We start from the raw sequence: 16,287 nt of genomic DNA on the forward strand, positions 1-16,287 counted from the left end.
GACTTGTGCTTGGGTGGATAACTTCTTAGGCGCAATCCCATGGTCAGTCATGACCGAACGGGGTCTCAGATTTGTAGTGAAACTACCTCCCGCAATTAGATACAAACTACTATCGCCATTACATACAATCTTCTCATTTAAATATAAATAAATGCGAGCGTAGTAGAGAACCCATTCCTTGTCCATCACGTGACTGATCATTATTCGAATCGGCAACTTCTTCGAACCGTTCCCGCCAGAACGCAAACTGACCAATCACGGCCCCTAATAAGGTCACGTGATAGAGTAAAATTCTAAAGGCATTTGGAGCCCTCTTAACGCTATATATAGATCAACTCATACCCAATAATTTGTCTCGGTCCAGTTTCTCTTTGAGAACTGTTCCGCGTACCACACGACAGCAGCAGCAGCAGCCAGCGACCACTTCAGCAGCTTCGTCCAGCCACGATGACCGCCGCCGTCGCCACATCAGCAACAAGAGTCTACTACTACTATCCAGCATCATCATCATGACCAACACGAATCTACGATTACTACTAACCAGCAACAATCTCCACTAGCGTCTACACGACCTGCTATGTACACCAAAACTCCGTGGCACATCTCTCTCTTCGATTCTGTTAGGTGACTCAGCTTCACCACGGTAAATAAACAGACAAGAGTTCTTAAACAGACAAGAAATTCTCAGCCAGCGATGAACATCTGTATAACAAGAATCAAGGCCCTGGCATCGAAGCCAAAACACAACTAGTGATAAGCTCTGCCACACTCAGCCCCCTCACTTTCACATACAGAACTTTTCCTATAGTGTACTAACGAACTGGTATAATTGTCCACGTGTTATTGACTCTCTTTCTATCTGCTGTAAACACTCACACACATGTATCACTCACATACACACTTTTCTTTGTACGACGGCCTGTCTTTGATTATGTTCTTATATGTCGCATTCACACTCACACACAGACATACATCTTTAACGCCACAATAAATATCTCTGTTATTCATCTAATACGGTTGTGGTCTTTCATTACTGGTCATCTATGTTATCGTCGCATAACATATCATATGTATCATCTTTGATATATATATTTGTATGTTCGACCGTGTGACACGTTTAAATAAAAGGAGTCCTGTTTTTCCATTCGTCACCATTTCTCCTTTTGAGTTCGCACGGTCGTCCCTTACAGATTTATTATTGCTGCTGGGAGCTCGTGCGCCAATCATTGTAAAGTTGATCGGTCATAACTTGGATAGGTCGTAAGTCAATGATGACCTGTATCAGTGTTATCAAGTTATTGAACAAGAGGCTACTATTACTGTTTCTGTTATTGATTAACTCAAGTTCTTCTTTGACCTAAGAGATTTATTATCGAAAGCATTCCAGCCTGACCACTTGATCTGTCAAGGGATATGTATGACAATATTAGTACAGTAATGTTTTTAACTGCTCGCATACAGACATACGTGATAGAGAGAGAGAGAGAGAACAGGATAATGACTTTGAGTGTCTTGGTGTTCCAGTTAGATATAATCTAATTTAAAAGAAAAACCTACTTATTGACATGTTGTTTACACTTAGTAGATTAGAGTTATCTACCTTGGCTGTCACTTCGAAATCTTTAACGACTCACGTCATTCCGCGATACATCATGCTTTCCAACATCTTCGGAGTCCAGGCTCGCAGCCTATCTACTTTGAACCGCATTAAACATGTAACTGTAATTGGCGGAGGGTTGATGGGAAGTGGAATAGCACAGGTATGTTTACAATATATATTTTTGGAGGTCAGAAATTCCTGTTATGAAGGTTGTGCAATTTGTTCTTCACCCAACAAAGATTTGGTTCATTATATTTATAATACAGTAGTAAGGGGTTTAAACACGTTGAAAGCTCAAGCGGGTTTCTACTTTGTCTTTGGCTTCTGTTAACAACTATATGTATTGCCAATCGCTCGCCAAGTTGTAAATAGGTTGTAACTTGTAAAGGGTTCTTCGTCGATAGTAGCTGGAACACAATATTATAATTGGGCATTCTTCAGGATTGCTGAATTCAGATCCTGAATGTGCATATTTTCTCAAAAATGGAAATCCTCTCTCCTGAACTCGCCAGGGCTAGTTAATTATGTATTGATGTTTTGTCGCTGTGTAAACAAGTTAACGCTTCTTAAACGTGGATGAGTTTTAACACACACGCACACAGACTGTCTCACCCCTCGTTCATGTACAGTTCTCAGTCTGTCCTAACGGGACACACACACACACACACACCCTTTAAATAATTGTGTGTGATTTGAGGGCGATTTTCAGCAGTGAAGCAAGTACATAGAATCACCTTCGACTCGATCCCCAAGTCAATGGCTTGTGGTAAGAGATTGAAATAGTTTATCCGTTTCGTTAAATGTCATAAAATTTCTAACAACAACAATAAAAATATAGGTTTTTGATTTAGGCACAAATGCAACAGTTTTGAAGGGAGGAGTTAATCGATACTATCGATCCCAGCAGCAGACTGGTACTTTATTTTTATTGTCCCTAGAAGAACGAAAGACAAAGTTGACTTCAGTGGGATTTGAAGTTGGAACGTAAAAAGCCGGAACTACAAACGATTTTCTCTGGTGCTCGAACAATTCTGCACAAATCTTTCTTAAACCGCCCGTCTTTCGCCTCCTCTAGGTCTATATATGTGCTGCATTAAAAAAAAAAAAAAATCTAAAATCGTTTCACCTTTTATTTAACTACAGTTTAGCTAATTTAATAATAACATATATAACATATCTGAATATGATACATGTATAATACAAAATCATTTTAAAATACAAATCCCAAACTGAAAGAAACACATACTTGAGTGAAGTAAAAAAAAAAAGGGGCAGGGAAAGAAGTTGAAAGGAAAAGAAAAAAGAAACAATTCAATACTAAGTGCTTCAACTGGTTGCATATGACAAGGTTCAATGGTACCTACTGAAGCAAACCAACATGTTTGTGGCATTGTTGCGGTCGATGACAAAGCTTAGGTATTGGAACAGCCAAGCACCCTCACAGGCATCACCTGTCACCTCAGTAAGGCGACCCACCAATGATGACAATAACTTCATTGTTTGCAGTGTTGCCCCTCCAAATGTCTCAAATGCCACAGGCTGGAAGAAATGATTCACTGCTAAGTCTTGGTACTTTACTAGGATCGATTCTATCATATTTACTCTTCTGTAAACTTGGAGCCTTATGTCGTAACAATTTATAAAAAGAACCCCATTATTATTGCATTGCGATAGACAGAATTTTTTAAAGTATCTTGTTCAATAACTTCCTATTAATTCTTTCCAGATACCACCACCTTGATAACATAATGTAAATCCAGAAAGTGAGCATGACTTTAAAAAAATAACACTAAAAATATAAAGTGCATTTTATAATAGTTTGACAGTGTTGGATTTTTTAATATTCTGATGTAGGTTTTGTAGAAATTATGAATTTAGTACTTGGATTGGTGTGTTATCATAGGTTTGATAGCAATCACACAAACTTAAAAGAAGTAGAAAGTAATTTCTTCACACACCCCACACTACCAGTCTGTAGTTAAAAAAACGACATAAAATAAAAACTGCTTCCTGTGAATGTTGTACTTTGATTCCTGAATACAAGTGAGAGAAGAGAATTAGTCAATGTAATTCATGTGAAGAAAAAAACGAGAAACGATAAAACTAGTGCTTGTCTGAAGGAGGTGCATTTTATATAATTGTAGCTAAGATATATAAATATATATCATCATCATCACCAACATTTAACGTCCATTTTCTATGCCTTGCATGGGTTAGATGGCTTGACAAGAACTGGCAATTCCAGGTTTCATAGTCTGTTTTGGTTTGGTCTCTACAGCTGGATACCCTTCCTAATGCCAGTCACTTTACAGAATGTACTGGGTGCTTTTAATGTGGCACCATCACCAGTACTTTTTACATAGCACCAATACCCACAACAATGCATTTTGTGTGGCACCATCGATTCTGTTGTGGTGGGTGGGTCTTGAGTACAACAATGTACCACATATCTCGGTCTAGTGGCATAATTAAGAGGTGCGAGCCATGGCTATGCAGTTAAGAAATTTGTTTCCCATTTACATGATTTTGTGTTTAGTTCTGCTACATAACACCTTCACTAAGTGTTTTCTATAGCCTTGGGATGACCAAAGCCTTGTGAGTCGATTTGGTAGATGGAAACTGAAAGAAACAAGTTGTTTTTTTTTTTTATCACTATCATAATAGTGTCTGTTCCTCAAAACTGGTTGGCATTGTACCACACCACCACTCAAGCAACCCCAACCTACCCATCTCTCTACCTTTTTTACCTTTGATGCATCCAAATGCTTTGACCCTGCACTAACCACCATGTCCAGTCTTTCCTCCTCAGAATATCGGCATTCTGGAATCTCCCTGTTCATGTCTTTCCTGCTGGTGTTGACCTGCAATAATTTAAATGGAACATTAATAGTATCAAGCTAACCAGTCTTAGAGGACTTGAAAAGGTCAAGCAAAGATCATAAACATTGTCTTTTCATCTAGACTTAGCAAGGAAAAAAAAAAAACAAAGAAAAAAACTGTGAGACCTGCTGTTGGTATTGAATACTGATCAATGTGTGTATAACTAAGATGGCATTGATGTGCAGAAAACAGAGCATTTAGAATTTGAGAAAATGAAGTCTTGATGGTTCTGTAGAAAATATTTCTTTCCAGTCATCTCTATGATTGCTACCAACTACGGCCATCTAATTATTTTGAGTAAATTGTGGAACTGTTGTCAATCCAATAGTCCTATACTAAGAAGATTATCTCTATACTGCAACAAAACTATTAAAAGTTAAGGAGTTTAAGATTCTGTTTCTTGGAGTAAAGAAGAGGAAGATATGCAGTAATTTATAATCGGAAGATCTTTCTAGTTCCTAACTTTGTCATAGAAATCTAAAGAAATTTTCTAACTGGATGCTATTACATACTCACAAAATATGTGTCCTCTGTTTCACTAGTTAGGACTTGATATTGCAGTATTTCAGGATCTAAAAAACTACAGTTTTTCAATATCCTCCCACAAAACACAAAGAATCTGCAGGGAGTAGCAGATCTCAGACTTCAAACCCCTGATGCATCAGAACCAGATGAATCTTTGTCACAGAAATATGTTTGTCTGTCTGTCTATGTCAATATATATATATATATAATATAATATAATATATATATAATTGGTCAATAGTTCATATTTCCCAAAAAGAAGCACATTCTAAAATATTAGAGAAGTAATACTTAGAAGTTGTCTGTTATGGCCAGTCAGAGTGTAACCATCAATACTTTCTAGGTGTGAAACCAATGGTCACTCTCTGACTAATATATCAAACAACCACTAACTATATATATATATATATATATACACACACACACACACACACACACACACACACACACACACATATATATACACACACATATATATATATATATAGCCTTCCCGGCACTTGTGCTGGTGGCACGTGAGAAAACATTCAAGCGAGATCGCTGCCAGTGCCGCTGGACTGGCTCCTGTGCAAGTAGCATGTAAAATACACCATTTTGAGCGTGGCTGTTGCCAGTACCGCCTGACTGGCCTTCGTGCCGGTGGCACGTAAAAGCACCTACTACACTCTCGGAGTGGTTGGTGTTAAGAAAGGCATCCAGCTGTAGAAACACTGCCAAATCAGATTGGAGCCTGGTGTAGCCATCTGGGTCACCAGTCCTCAGTCAAATCGTCCAACCCATGCAAGCATGGAAAACGGATGTTAAACAATGATGATGATGATGATATTTATATATATATATTTATATATATATTTATACACACACACACACACACACACACACACACACACACACACACACACACATATATATATATATATATATATATATATATATATATATATATAAATATATATACATGAGGACAGCTACAACAAACTTTCAAAGTAAAGAGTCAGTTACATATATCGTTGCATGTATCACATTTCCTTCTTAATTTATCATGTTTAAATTTATATCTAAACTTTTAGATGCTTGAAATTTTATTGAATTCTAAGAAGCTCGCCTTATCTTCTCTAATTTCAGGTTGCGGCCACTACTGGACATAGTGTTACCCTCATTGACCAGAAGGATGAGTTACTTGTTAAATCAACAACTGGTATCGAAAAGAGCTTGGCTAGAGTGGCAAAGAAAAAGTTTTCTGATGACCCTGAGGTTAGAAGAGCTGTAATAGTTATCTCTCTTTACTCTTTTACTTGTTTCAGTCATTTGACTGCGGCCATGCTAGAGCATCGCCTTTAGTCGAGCAAATCAACCCCAGGACTTATTCTTTGTAAGCCTAGTACTTATTCTATCGGTCTCTTTTTGCCGAACCACTAAGTTATGGGGACGTAAACATACCAGCATCGGTTGTCAAGCGATGTTGCGGGGACAAACACAGACACAAAAACACACACATACATATATATACATATTCATATATATGACGGGCTTCTTTCAGTTTCCGTCTACCATATCCACTCACAAGACTTTGGTCGACCCAAGGCTATAGTAGAAGACACTTGCCTAAGGTGCCACGCAGTGGGACTGAACCCGGAACCATGTGATTGGTAAGCAAGCTACTTACCACACAGCTACTCCTGCACCTGTTTATTATATTTGCTTAATTAGTTGGTTGGTTGATTTCATCATTTCGTTAAGTTTCAACACCTAGGAAGTATTGTGTACTTTTTTAATTTTGATATCATTTTACTTCGATTCATCTCAGTCCTCTTGTGATATTTGGAAATCATGACAACTGGAATATCATAGATTGTACATAGTATTTAATTGTCATTGATGATGATGCTGATGGTGACCATGACAATGATAATGATGGCAATGATGCTGATAATGTATATGGAAACCAAAACAATAGCAGTAATAATGAAGGTTTGCTTATCTGAGTCAGCTTTGACCAACCACTTATAACTTGAATACAGTAATCCCTTGCCATACTGCAGTTTATTATTTAAGCTTATGTTGATTCCTCTGGACCAAGTGTATCGAAAAGGAAGGAGACTATATAGCAAAATGACATACTTGTTTATCTCTTGCTTTTCTGTATAATTTTTGATTCTCCCTCATATATATATTATTGACTGCACATACTCAACATATGTCTTTCGCTTGTTCGCCAGCATGCTGCAGTTTAGTGCGGTGGGGATGACTCCCTCAAAGGGCTGGGTGTTAAAACGCTTGGAAGTCATGGACAGACAAGACAACTTGCCCTTATCCCATTCTATGACTTTCAGGTGTTTTAATACCTGGTTCTCTGAGGGTGTCATCCCCACTGTGCGAAATTGCAGCATGCCAGTGAACAAGCAGAACAAATACATTGTGTGTGGTCAATAATATTTTATGACACTAGCACTGCTTCTAATTCATAACTGAATATATATATATATATATAATTATAAACTGCGGTTTAAACAATAAATTACCTGCCTCTGGATACCTTCTAACGAAGACAGTACCCACACAAGTAATTTCCAGGAGTGCCTTCGGATTTAACTAGCCCCTGGTTGCTTAGATACTTCAGACTACCCCTGTAATATTGAAGCAATCCTATCATTTACCTATATGACGACGACGACAACATAATTATTTGACTCTTATATTTTATCAATTTATAAATTTTTATAAATTGATAAAAAAAAAAAATTATTAATGGAAAAGATTTTTCATAAATCAATAAGAGAAGGTAATTAAAATAAACAAAACAAATCTTTTGCAGGCTGGCAAGAAGTTTATATCAGACACCATGTCTCGTATCAGCACTAACACAAATCCTATTCCTGTTATGAAAGATACCGATCTTGTTATTGAAGCTATTGTAGAAAATCTTGGCATCAAACAGAAACTGTTTGCAGATCTCGATGCAGCAGCACCACAGTAAGTTGTGTTTCAGTTTTTTTTACTTTCATTTTTATTCTTTTTTGATTTCTTTACATCCATTTTTCTCAAATTAGTTTTATATTGCTGTGAAGCTCCTAACCATGAAGGTTCAAGTAAAATCTGTTCTTATACAGATTTATATATATGTATCTTATCTTTCTTTTACTTGTTTCAGTCATTGGGCTGCAACCATGCTGGGGCACCGCCTTGAAAGTTTTAGTTGAACAAATTGATAACAGTACTTACTAAGTTTGGTACTTATTCTATAGGTCTCTTTCACTGAACAGCTGAGTTAAGGTGACATAAACAAACCAACACCAGTTGTCAAGTTGTAGTGGGGGACAAAACACAACATGCACATACACATATATGTTAGTCAGAGAATAAATGCTTGTAATCATGACCTTTGCATGCTCTCATAGGCTGGTGAGATTGGTGCAGTTGATGTTCAGTTAGGTCTATCGGTGAATACTTGCAGAAAAGTATGGGCAAGGAAAAAACAGCAAAGTGAAACAGTGAGAATGGTAGGTGTTCCAGAGCAATACCATGTTAAGGTATAAAACTAGTACCTTAGTACATCGTTGCTCTGGAAGATTTTCACTCTCACTATATCTCACTTAGCAGTTCTTTCTAGCTCACCTCTGTATGAAGTGGCATACATGTTAATTAAGCAAGTAAGAGTTCTAGGGCAATAATTGTGTTGCGACAATCCAGGTCCAGAGTGAAGGGTGGATATAACTTAGTAGTTCAGAAGCTTTATAACAATAGTAGAAGAGACAAGGAAAGGAAACTTCACACTGTACCCTCCTGACGATAGTCTGATATGAACTGAAATATTTCCCTTCTCTAAACCTGTTGTCAGCTGTACAAGCTGAGGAAAACAAAGTTATGTACCTTGCCCAAGAGTACAGCACAATGGCTACACAATGAATTACTAAATCTCTGATGATAATTAGTTATCCACAACTATTAAAAAGGGTCATAGTAGTATGTATGTTGTCAGATACTATTTTTTGGGATCGCTTAAATGCTTAATGGGTAAGACTTCACTTGTGTTTACAAATTTACTAATTAAAAAGAACAGCTTCTGTCACATTCTAGGGAGAAAAGCTGCAAGTAGTTGATAGCTTCCGTTACCTAGGTGACCAAGTCAGGAGCGGGGGTGGATGCTCTGAAAGTGTAGCTGCTAGAATAAGAATAGCCTGGGCAAAGTTCAGAGAGCTCCTACCTCTGCTGGTGACAAAAGGCCTCTCACTCAGAGTAAAAGGTAAACTGTATGACGCATGTGTACGAACAGCCATGCTACATGGCAGTGAAACATGGGTCGTGACTGCTGAGGACATGCGTAAGCTTGCAAGGAATGAAGCCATGAAGCCAGTATGCTCTTCTGGATGTCTAATGTCAGTGTGCATACACAACAGAGTGTAAGCGCCCTGAGAGAAAAGTTGGACTTTAGAAGCATCAGATGTGGTGTGCAAGAGAGACAACTGCGCTGGTATGGTCATGTGATGTGAATGGATGAGGATAGCTGTGTGACAAAGTTTCACATCCTAGCAGTTGAGGGAACCTGTGGAAGAGGTGGACCCAGAAAGACCTGGGATGAGGTGGTGAAGCATGGCTTTTGAACATTAGGCCTCACCAAGGCAATGACTAGTGACCAAGACCTTTGGAGATATACTGTGCTTGAGAAGACCCGACAAGCCAAGTGAGACCATAACCTGTGGCCTATGCCAGTGGTATATAACCAGCCCACTATGAGTATCCTTCATTCATTGGACAATAAACTTTGCTTGCCAAGATCTGTTGAGGCAAGTGAAATCAAAATCGCTGATATGGCTGATGAATGTACTGCCTGATTGGCACTCGTGCCAGTAGAACGTTAAAAACACCATCTGAGCGTGATCGTTGCCAGGGCCGCTGACTGGCTCCCATGCTGGTGGCACGTAAAAAGTACCATTTGAGTGTGATTGTTGCCAGTGTCACCTTACTGGCACATGAAAAACAACATTTGAGCATGATCATTGCCAGTGCTGCCGGACTGGCTCCCATGCCGGTGGCATGTAAAAAACACCTTTTGAGCATGGTTGTTGCCAGTACTGCCTGACTGGCCTTTGTGCCAGTGGCACGTAAAAGCATCCACTACACTTTTGGAGTGATTGGAATTAGGAAGGGCATCCAGCTGTAGAAACTTTGCTAGATCAGATTGGAGTCTGGTGCAGTCTTCTGTCTCGCCAGTCCTCAGTCAAACCGTCCAACCCATGCCAGCATGGAAAGCGAACGTTAAACAATGATGATGATGATTTTATCAGAATGTTCAAACAATGTGTTAAAAACAACTGTAGGTAATATGTTAAGTAACTTGACCTTTGGGTTATCAAAAGTGTGACTAGCAATATAAGCTTAATGATTGTATACATAGTAGATATAATTATCATATCATTCAGTGTAGTTCAGAAATTTTCCTTTTATCTGTTAGTCTGTAGAAAAAGGGCTTTTTATAGCTACTTTTAAATTGGGAGATGGAGATAGTTATTTCATTTGAATGGTTGCAGATTAATGTTTGTGAGGAGAAATCAAGGTCAAGGTGAGAGAATTTTAGCAGGATGTTGTTCTCATGAAAAGTTTAATAAGAAAACCTGGGTTGTGTCACAAAGTTTGGGAATTAAGCACTATAATAGAAAACTTCTCACTATGATCATGAACTTTTTTGTATCAGTATAACTGAAGAGACAACATTGCTCATGTCCAATTAAGATACTGTTGAATAAAAAGACATACATAATGTTTAGATTCAAATATCCTGTGTAATGTTTAATTTTAGGTGTGTCTTGTATAAGAAATTAACTGTACCTAAGGATTTAAATGTCTGAATTTCTTCATGTTCAGATATACATATTTACTGTATAGTTTCTTATGAACAACATCAAGATGGCAATTTACATATCTCTTGCAGGAATGTGATATTTACCAGTAATACATCTTCTCTTCCTATCAAAGATATTTCTTCTGCAACTAAAAGACAGGATCGTTTTGGTGGGTTGCATTTTTTTAATCCTGTTCCACTGATGAAACTTCTTGAGGTAAGTTCTGACTAGATGTCTTGTATCTTTTAGAATCTTTAATTTTCTTTTATTTGATTAGTTTGTTTGATAATCTTTATGTACAAGAATGCTTTTCTGCCAACCAATTAAAGGAATTTCTGGATCAGGAAAACGTTCACTTTAAGAGAAGTGCTGCCATTAACAAAACAAAAGTTAGAAAGTACCGCAGTAATAGTAATGAATTACTAAGGGAGACAATCCTTACCTTACCGCAAACCAATGCGAGTTAGAGTTACTAGAGGGTTGCGTGACCTGCTTATTATATAACATCACACACGATGGTCATTGCTAAAGTGCTTTTAGATCTGCATAATCATAGCTGCTCTAAGATTAAACCTAAGGTCCACCTTTTCTCTCAAGGCACTTATACTCTGTTGAGTATGCACACTGATATTACACATTCAGCAGAACATACTGGCTTCATTCCTTGCAAGCTTATGCATGTCCTCAGCAGTCATGGCTGTTCATACACATGTGTCATACAGTCTGCCTTTTACTCTGAGCAAGAGGCCCTTTGTCACCAGCTGAGGTAGGAGCTCTCTGAACTTTGCCCAGGCTATTCTTATTCTAGCAGCTACACTTTCAGAGCACCCACCCTTGCTACTAACTTGGTCACCTAGGTAACAGAAGCTATCAACTACTTCTAGTTTTTCTCCCTGGAATATGGCAGAAGTTGTTCTCTGCACATTTTCAGTGTTTATTGCCCCTGAGCATCTGGCACATACAAAAACTATCTTCCAAGTTAGCCTTCCTTTGATATTGCTGCACCTCTTATGTGTCCATAGCTTGCACTGGGTACATCTTATAGAGTTTCTACCTACGCCTTTTCTACAGATCTAGCAGGGCCATCTACTTGAAGGGATTTGTGGTTTGTCTGCCTTTCTACTTATTAGGACTTTGGTTTTAGCTAGGTTGACTCTAAAGCCCTTCGATTCTAATCCTTGCTTCCACACCTGAAACTTCTCTAGTTCTGATAGTGACTCGGCAATTAGAGCAAGGTCATCATCATAGAGGAGCTCCCAGAGGTATCCTGTCTTGAATTCCTGTGTTATTGCCTGGAGGACTATGATAAATAGGAGGGGGCTGAGGACTGAACCTTGGTGGACCGCTACCTCTACCCAGAATTCGTTACTGTACTTGTCGCCATCACTCACCTTACTGACAGCGTCCCTGTACATGGCTCGCACAGCTCTCACTAACCATTCTTCTATCCCTAGTTTCCTCATTGACCACCAGATAAAGGATCAGGAGACCCTGTCAAAGGCTTTCTCCATGTCAACGAAAGCCAGGTACAGAGGTTTATCTTTGGCTAGGTATTTCTCCTGTAGCTGTCTTGACAGAAATATAGCATCAGTGGTGCTTTTCCCTGGCACGAACCTAAACTGCATCTCATCTAAACTGAACTGACTCTCTCCCTAATTAGTTTGGTTATGACCCTCTCTGTGACCTTCATTACCTGATCCAATACACACACACACACACACACACACACACACATACACACATATATATATACATACATATATGATTAGGAAGCTTGCCTTCCAGCCACATGGTTTTGTGTTCAGTCCCACTGTGTGGCATCTTGAGCAAGTGTCTTCTGCTATAGTCTTGGTCCAACCGAAGCCTTCTGATTGATTTTGGTAGGCAGAAGCTATCGTCATGAGTGTAAGTGCTTGTGCCTCCTAACAGGGTGTGAAAATACATATATTCCTCTTTCATACACTAACTAAGAGCATGTGTGTTTGAAAAGGTTAACCGAAGCTGCTTATACAATAGGAAAACAATTTCTTCTAAAATAGGTTAGTCACATCCTGATAAAAGATTTTATAACTTTTTTTTAAAAATAATTAAAAAAAAAATCCATTTATGCTAAAAACTATATTAAGTAATTTTTTACAAAGACTTTCAAATATATATCATCATCATCATCATCATCGTTTAACGTCCGCTTTCCATGCTGGCATGGGTTGGACGGTTTGACTGAGGGCTGGTGAGCTAGAAGGCTGCACCAGGCTCCAATCTAATCTGGTAAAGTTTTTACAGCTGGATGCCCTTCCTAACGCCAACCACTCCGAGGATGTAGTGGGTGCTTTTACGTGCCACCGGCACAAGGGTCAGTCAGGCATACTGGCATCGACCACACTCAAAAGGTGATTTTTACATGCCACCTGCATGGGAGCCTGTCCAGCGGCACTGGCAACAACCACGCTCAGATATATATATATATATATATATATATATATATATATATATATATATCAATCATTATAGTGGTACCTATTGCTTGGTAGGTTTGTCCAAGACTTAAGAAAATAAGTTTACCATTGCTAATAGTGTTTAAACGTGCTTTTTTTTTTCATTAGTATCAGTAGTACAGTATCTTAACCCTTTTGAATTGTACATTTCCATGGAATTACACTGTTACGTGTGTTTTGATTAATTTTGGAAATAAGAATTTGGTGGGATTTAGTCACTATTAATTTTAGGTTTGGTGTTCTTATGTAAAATATTGATACAAGGTTTTAATTCAATTTAAATATGGTCACTTTAAAGTTTTGAATTTTAGAAACTGCAGCATTCTCATTTGTCCTAGCATTGAAAGTGAAGGGTAATATAACAATGATAATAATCCTTTCTATTAAAGGCACAAGACCTGAAATTTGGTGGGAGTAAATTAGTTGATTACATCGATACTAGTACTCATTTGGGTACTTATTTCATCAACCCCAAGGATGAAAGGCATAGTTGACCTTGGTGGAATTTGAACTTAGAATGTAAGGACGGACAAAATGCTGTTAAGCATATTGCCCAACATGAAATGATAATAGTAATAATAATAATCCTTTCTACTGAAGGTACAAGGCCTGAAATTTCGGAGGAGGGTCGCGTCGATTGCATCAAGCCCAGTGTTTCACTGGTACTTAATTTATCGACCCTGAAAGGACGAAAGGCAAAGTTGACCTTGGTAGAATTTGAATTCAGAATGTAGCGGCAGACAAAATACCACGGAGCATTTTGTCTGGCTTGCTAACAATTCTGTCAGGTCAGCACCTTAATAATAATAATAATAATAATAATAATAATAATAATGGTTTCAAATTTTGCCACAAGGGCAGCAGTTTTGGTGGAGGGCATGAGTCGATTACATCGCCCATCCCCAGTGTTCAACTGGTACTTAATTTATTGACCCCCAAAGGATGAAAGGCAAAGTCAACCTCAATGGAATTTGAACTCAGAACATAGTGACAGACAAAATACTGCTTAAGCATTTCGCCCAGAGTGCTAATGACTCCGCCAACTCGCCGCCTTAATAATAATAATAATAATAATAATAATAATAATAATAATAATTGTTTCTAATTATGGCTCAGGGCCACCAATTTTAGTAGGATAGGGATAATCAATTACATTACATATATATATATATATATATATATATATATATATATATATATATATATATATGTATATGACCTATACAGTGAGTAAATTGTGGAGAGATATGCTTTTAAATTCAGTAAGTGCTGATTATTTGTTGATGACTGCACCTGACGTGGAAAATCATTAGACTCCATTTAGTTCTTTTGTATAAAGGGAGATAAATTTTGGTTGCTGATATGCTAGAATGATATTTTGAAACACCACTTGGTTGATGATAGTGTATAGGAAGCATTAAGAAAAAAAAAAAAAGGTTAATGACAACTAATATTATTTTTCCATATTTCTAGTAAACTATTTCTGGTTGGAAAGCAAACTTCTGACCACACAGCCACATATATATTATTGTACCTCAGTAGTTTTACAGTTCCAGGCATTATGCATTAAATATGCTAACAGTCACTCACCTGCTGTTTATGATGCTGAGTGTGTCCTTGGATTATTTAATTTCTGAACAATTGTATTGTTTTTTTATCAACAAACATACATATCTTTATATTTCCATAGTGAATTGTTTATTACAATGTTTGTGTGTATGTATGTGGCTAAACGTCTCTAATGAGTTCAGTATAATACAGAATCATGATCAAAGTTGTCTTTTTTACTTATGGGGGAAAAGTGCAAATATAATATTAGTCATTAACAAATATTTTCCACCTGAAACATTTTATTGTACTTCAGATGTCTAACGTATCACATATTAAATAGTCTGACTGATATATTTACTGCACAACTGTCATTTTACTGTAAATAAAGTGTTATCTTATATGTAAGTGCTACAGGCATTAGAGCACAATGCAGTTCTCTGACTCCTGGATCCTACTAAATCATTCAACTCATGCCAGCAAGCATGACAAACATTAAAAGATGACAAGAATGACAATGATTTAGAAATAAGTGGAAGAGTGAACAAAGTATTTACCACCTGTTAATAGAGTGCAAATTTAAGTTTGCTGAAAGAGTCTTTTTAATGATCACTGCATTCAGTAGATTATGTTATTCTGTGTTGTCACAGTTCACTAGGAACAGGTATCAGATCTAGAAACAATATGGTATTCTATCCAGGTGGAGATTTAGCTCTTGCATATGAGGACATGCTGAAAAGTTCCTGGCTTTGGGTGAAAGAAAATACAGGTAGATCAGTTAATTATGATTTTATTCAATATATTTCCCTCTCAGACTCACACACTTATTACATTGGTTCTTCAGCTTTTCTAAGCCTTGTGAAAGAACTTGGAAGGTTGGGTGTCCAGTCAGCCCTTTTGTGGTACCTTAAAGCCAGAAACTTTTCAGCACCCCCTCGTATGTTGTCATAGTTCACTAGGAATAGGTATTAAATCTAGAGACAACCTGGAATTCTATCCAGGAGGAGATTTAACTGTTACATACATCAATTCATGAAACTGGAGTTAATTATTGACTCTCTAAGTTTCCACAGGAGACCATTACCTTTTATGTAGTACATATCTGGGATTCTTGTTTGTGGTACTCCGTCGGTTACCAGGATGAGGGTTTCAGTTGATCTGATCATTGGAACAGCCTGCTCGTGAAATTAACGTGCATGTGGCCAAGCACTCCACTGACACATGTACCCTTAATGTAGTTCTGGGAGATTCAGCATGGCACAGTGTGACAAGTCTAGTCCTTTGAAATACAAGTACTACTTATTTTTTCCTAGCTGAGTGGACTGGAGCAATGAGAAATAAAGTGTCTTACTCAAGAACAATGACACGGGAAATTGAAATCACGACCTTGTAATCATGA

General features: G+C 37.7%; 1 protein-coding gene across 1 annotated transcript in view; it reads left to right on the forward strand.

Moving 5' to 3' along the window:
- The first annotated feature begins 269 nt into the window (after positions 1 to 269).
- LOC106868457 (hydroxyacyl-coenzyme A dehydrogenase, mitochondrial) overlaps positions 270 to 16,287 on the forward strand; it is a 42,391-nt gene continuing 26,373 nt past the window's right edge. The window contains exons 1-4 of the mRNA XM_089348991.1: positions 270 to 1,760; positions 6,131 to 6,259; positions 7,821 to 7,978; positions 10,935 to 11,061. Coding sequence (XP_089205117.1) covers positions 1,566 to 1,760; positions 6,131 to 6,259; positions 7,821 to 7,978; positions 10,935 to 11,061 — 609 coding nt within the window. The 5' untranslated portion in view covers positions 270 to 1,565. The remainder of the gene's footprint in view (positions 1,761 to 6,130; positions 6,260 to 7,820; positions 7,979 to 10,934; positions 11,062 to 16,287) is intronic.

This window comes from Octopus bimaculoides, chromosome 3 (assembly GCF_046866305.1).
Source record: "Octopus bimaculoides isolate indiv1 chromosome 3, ASM4686630v1, whole genome shotgun sequence".
Taxonomy (NCBI): domain Eukaryota; kingdom Metazoa; phylum Mollusca; class Cephalopoda; order Octopoda; family Octopodidae; genus Octopus; species Octopus bimaculoides.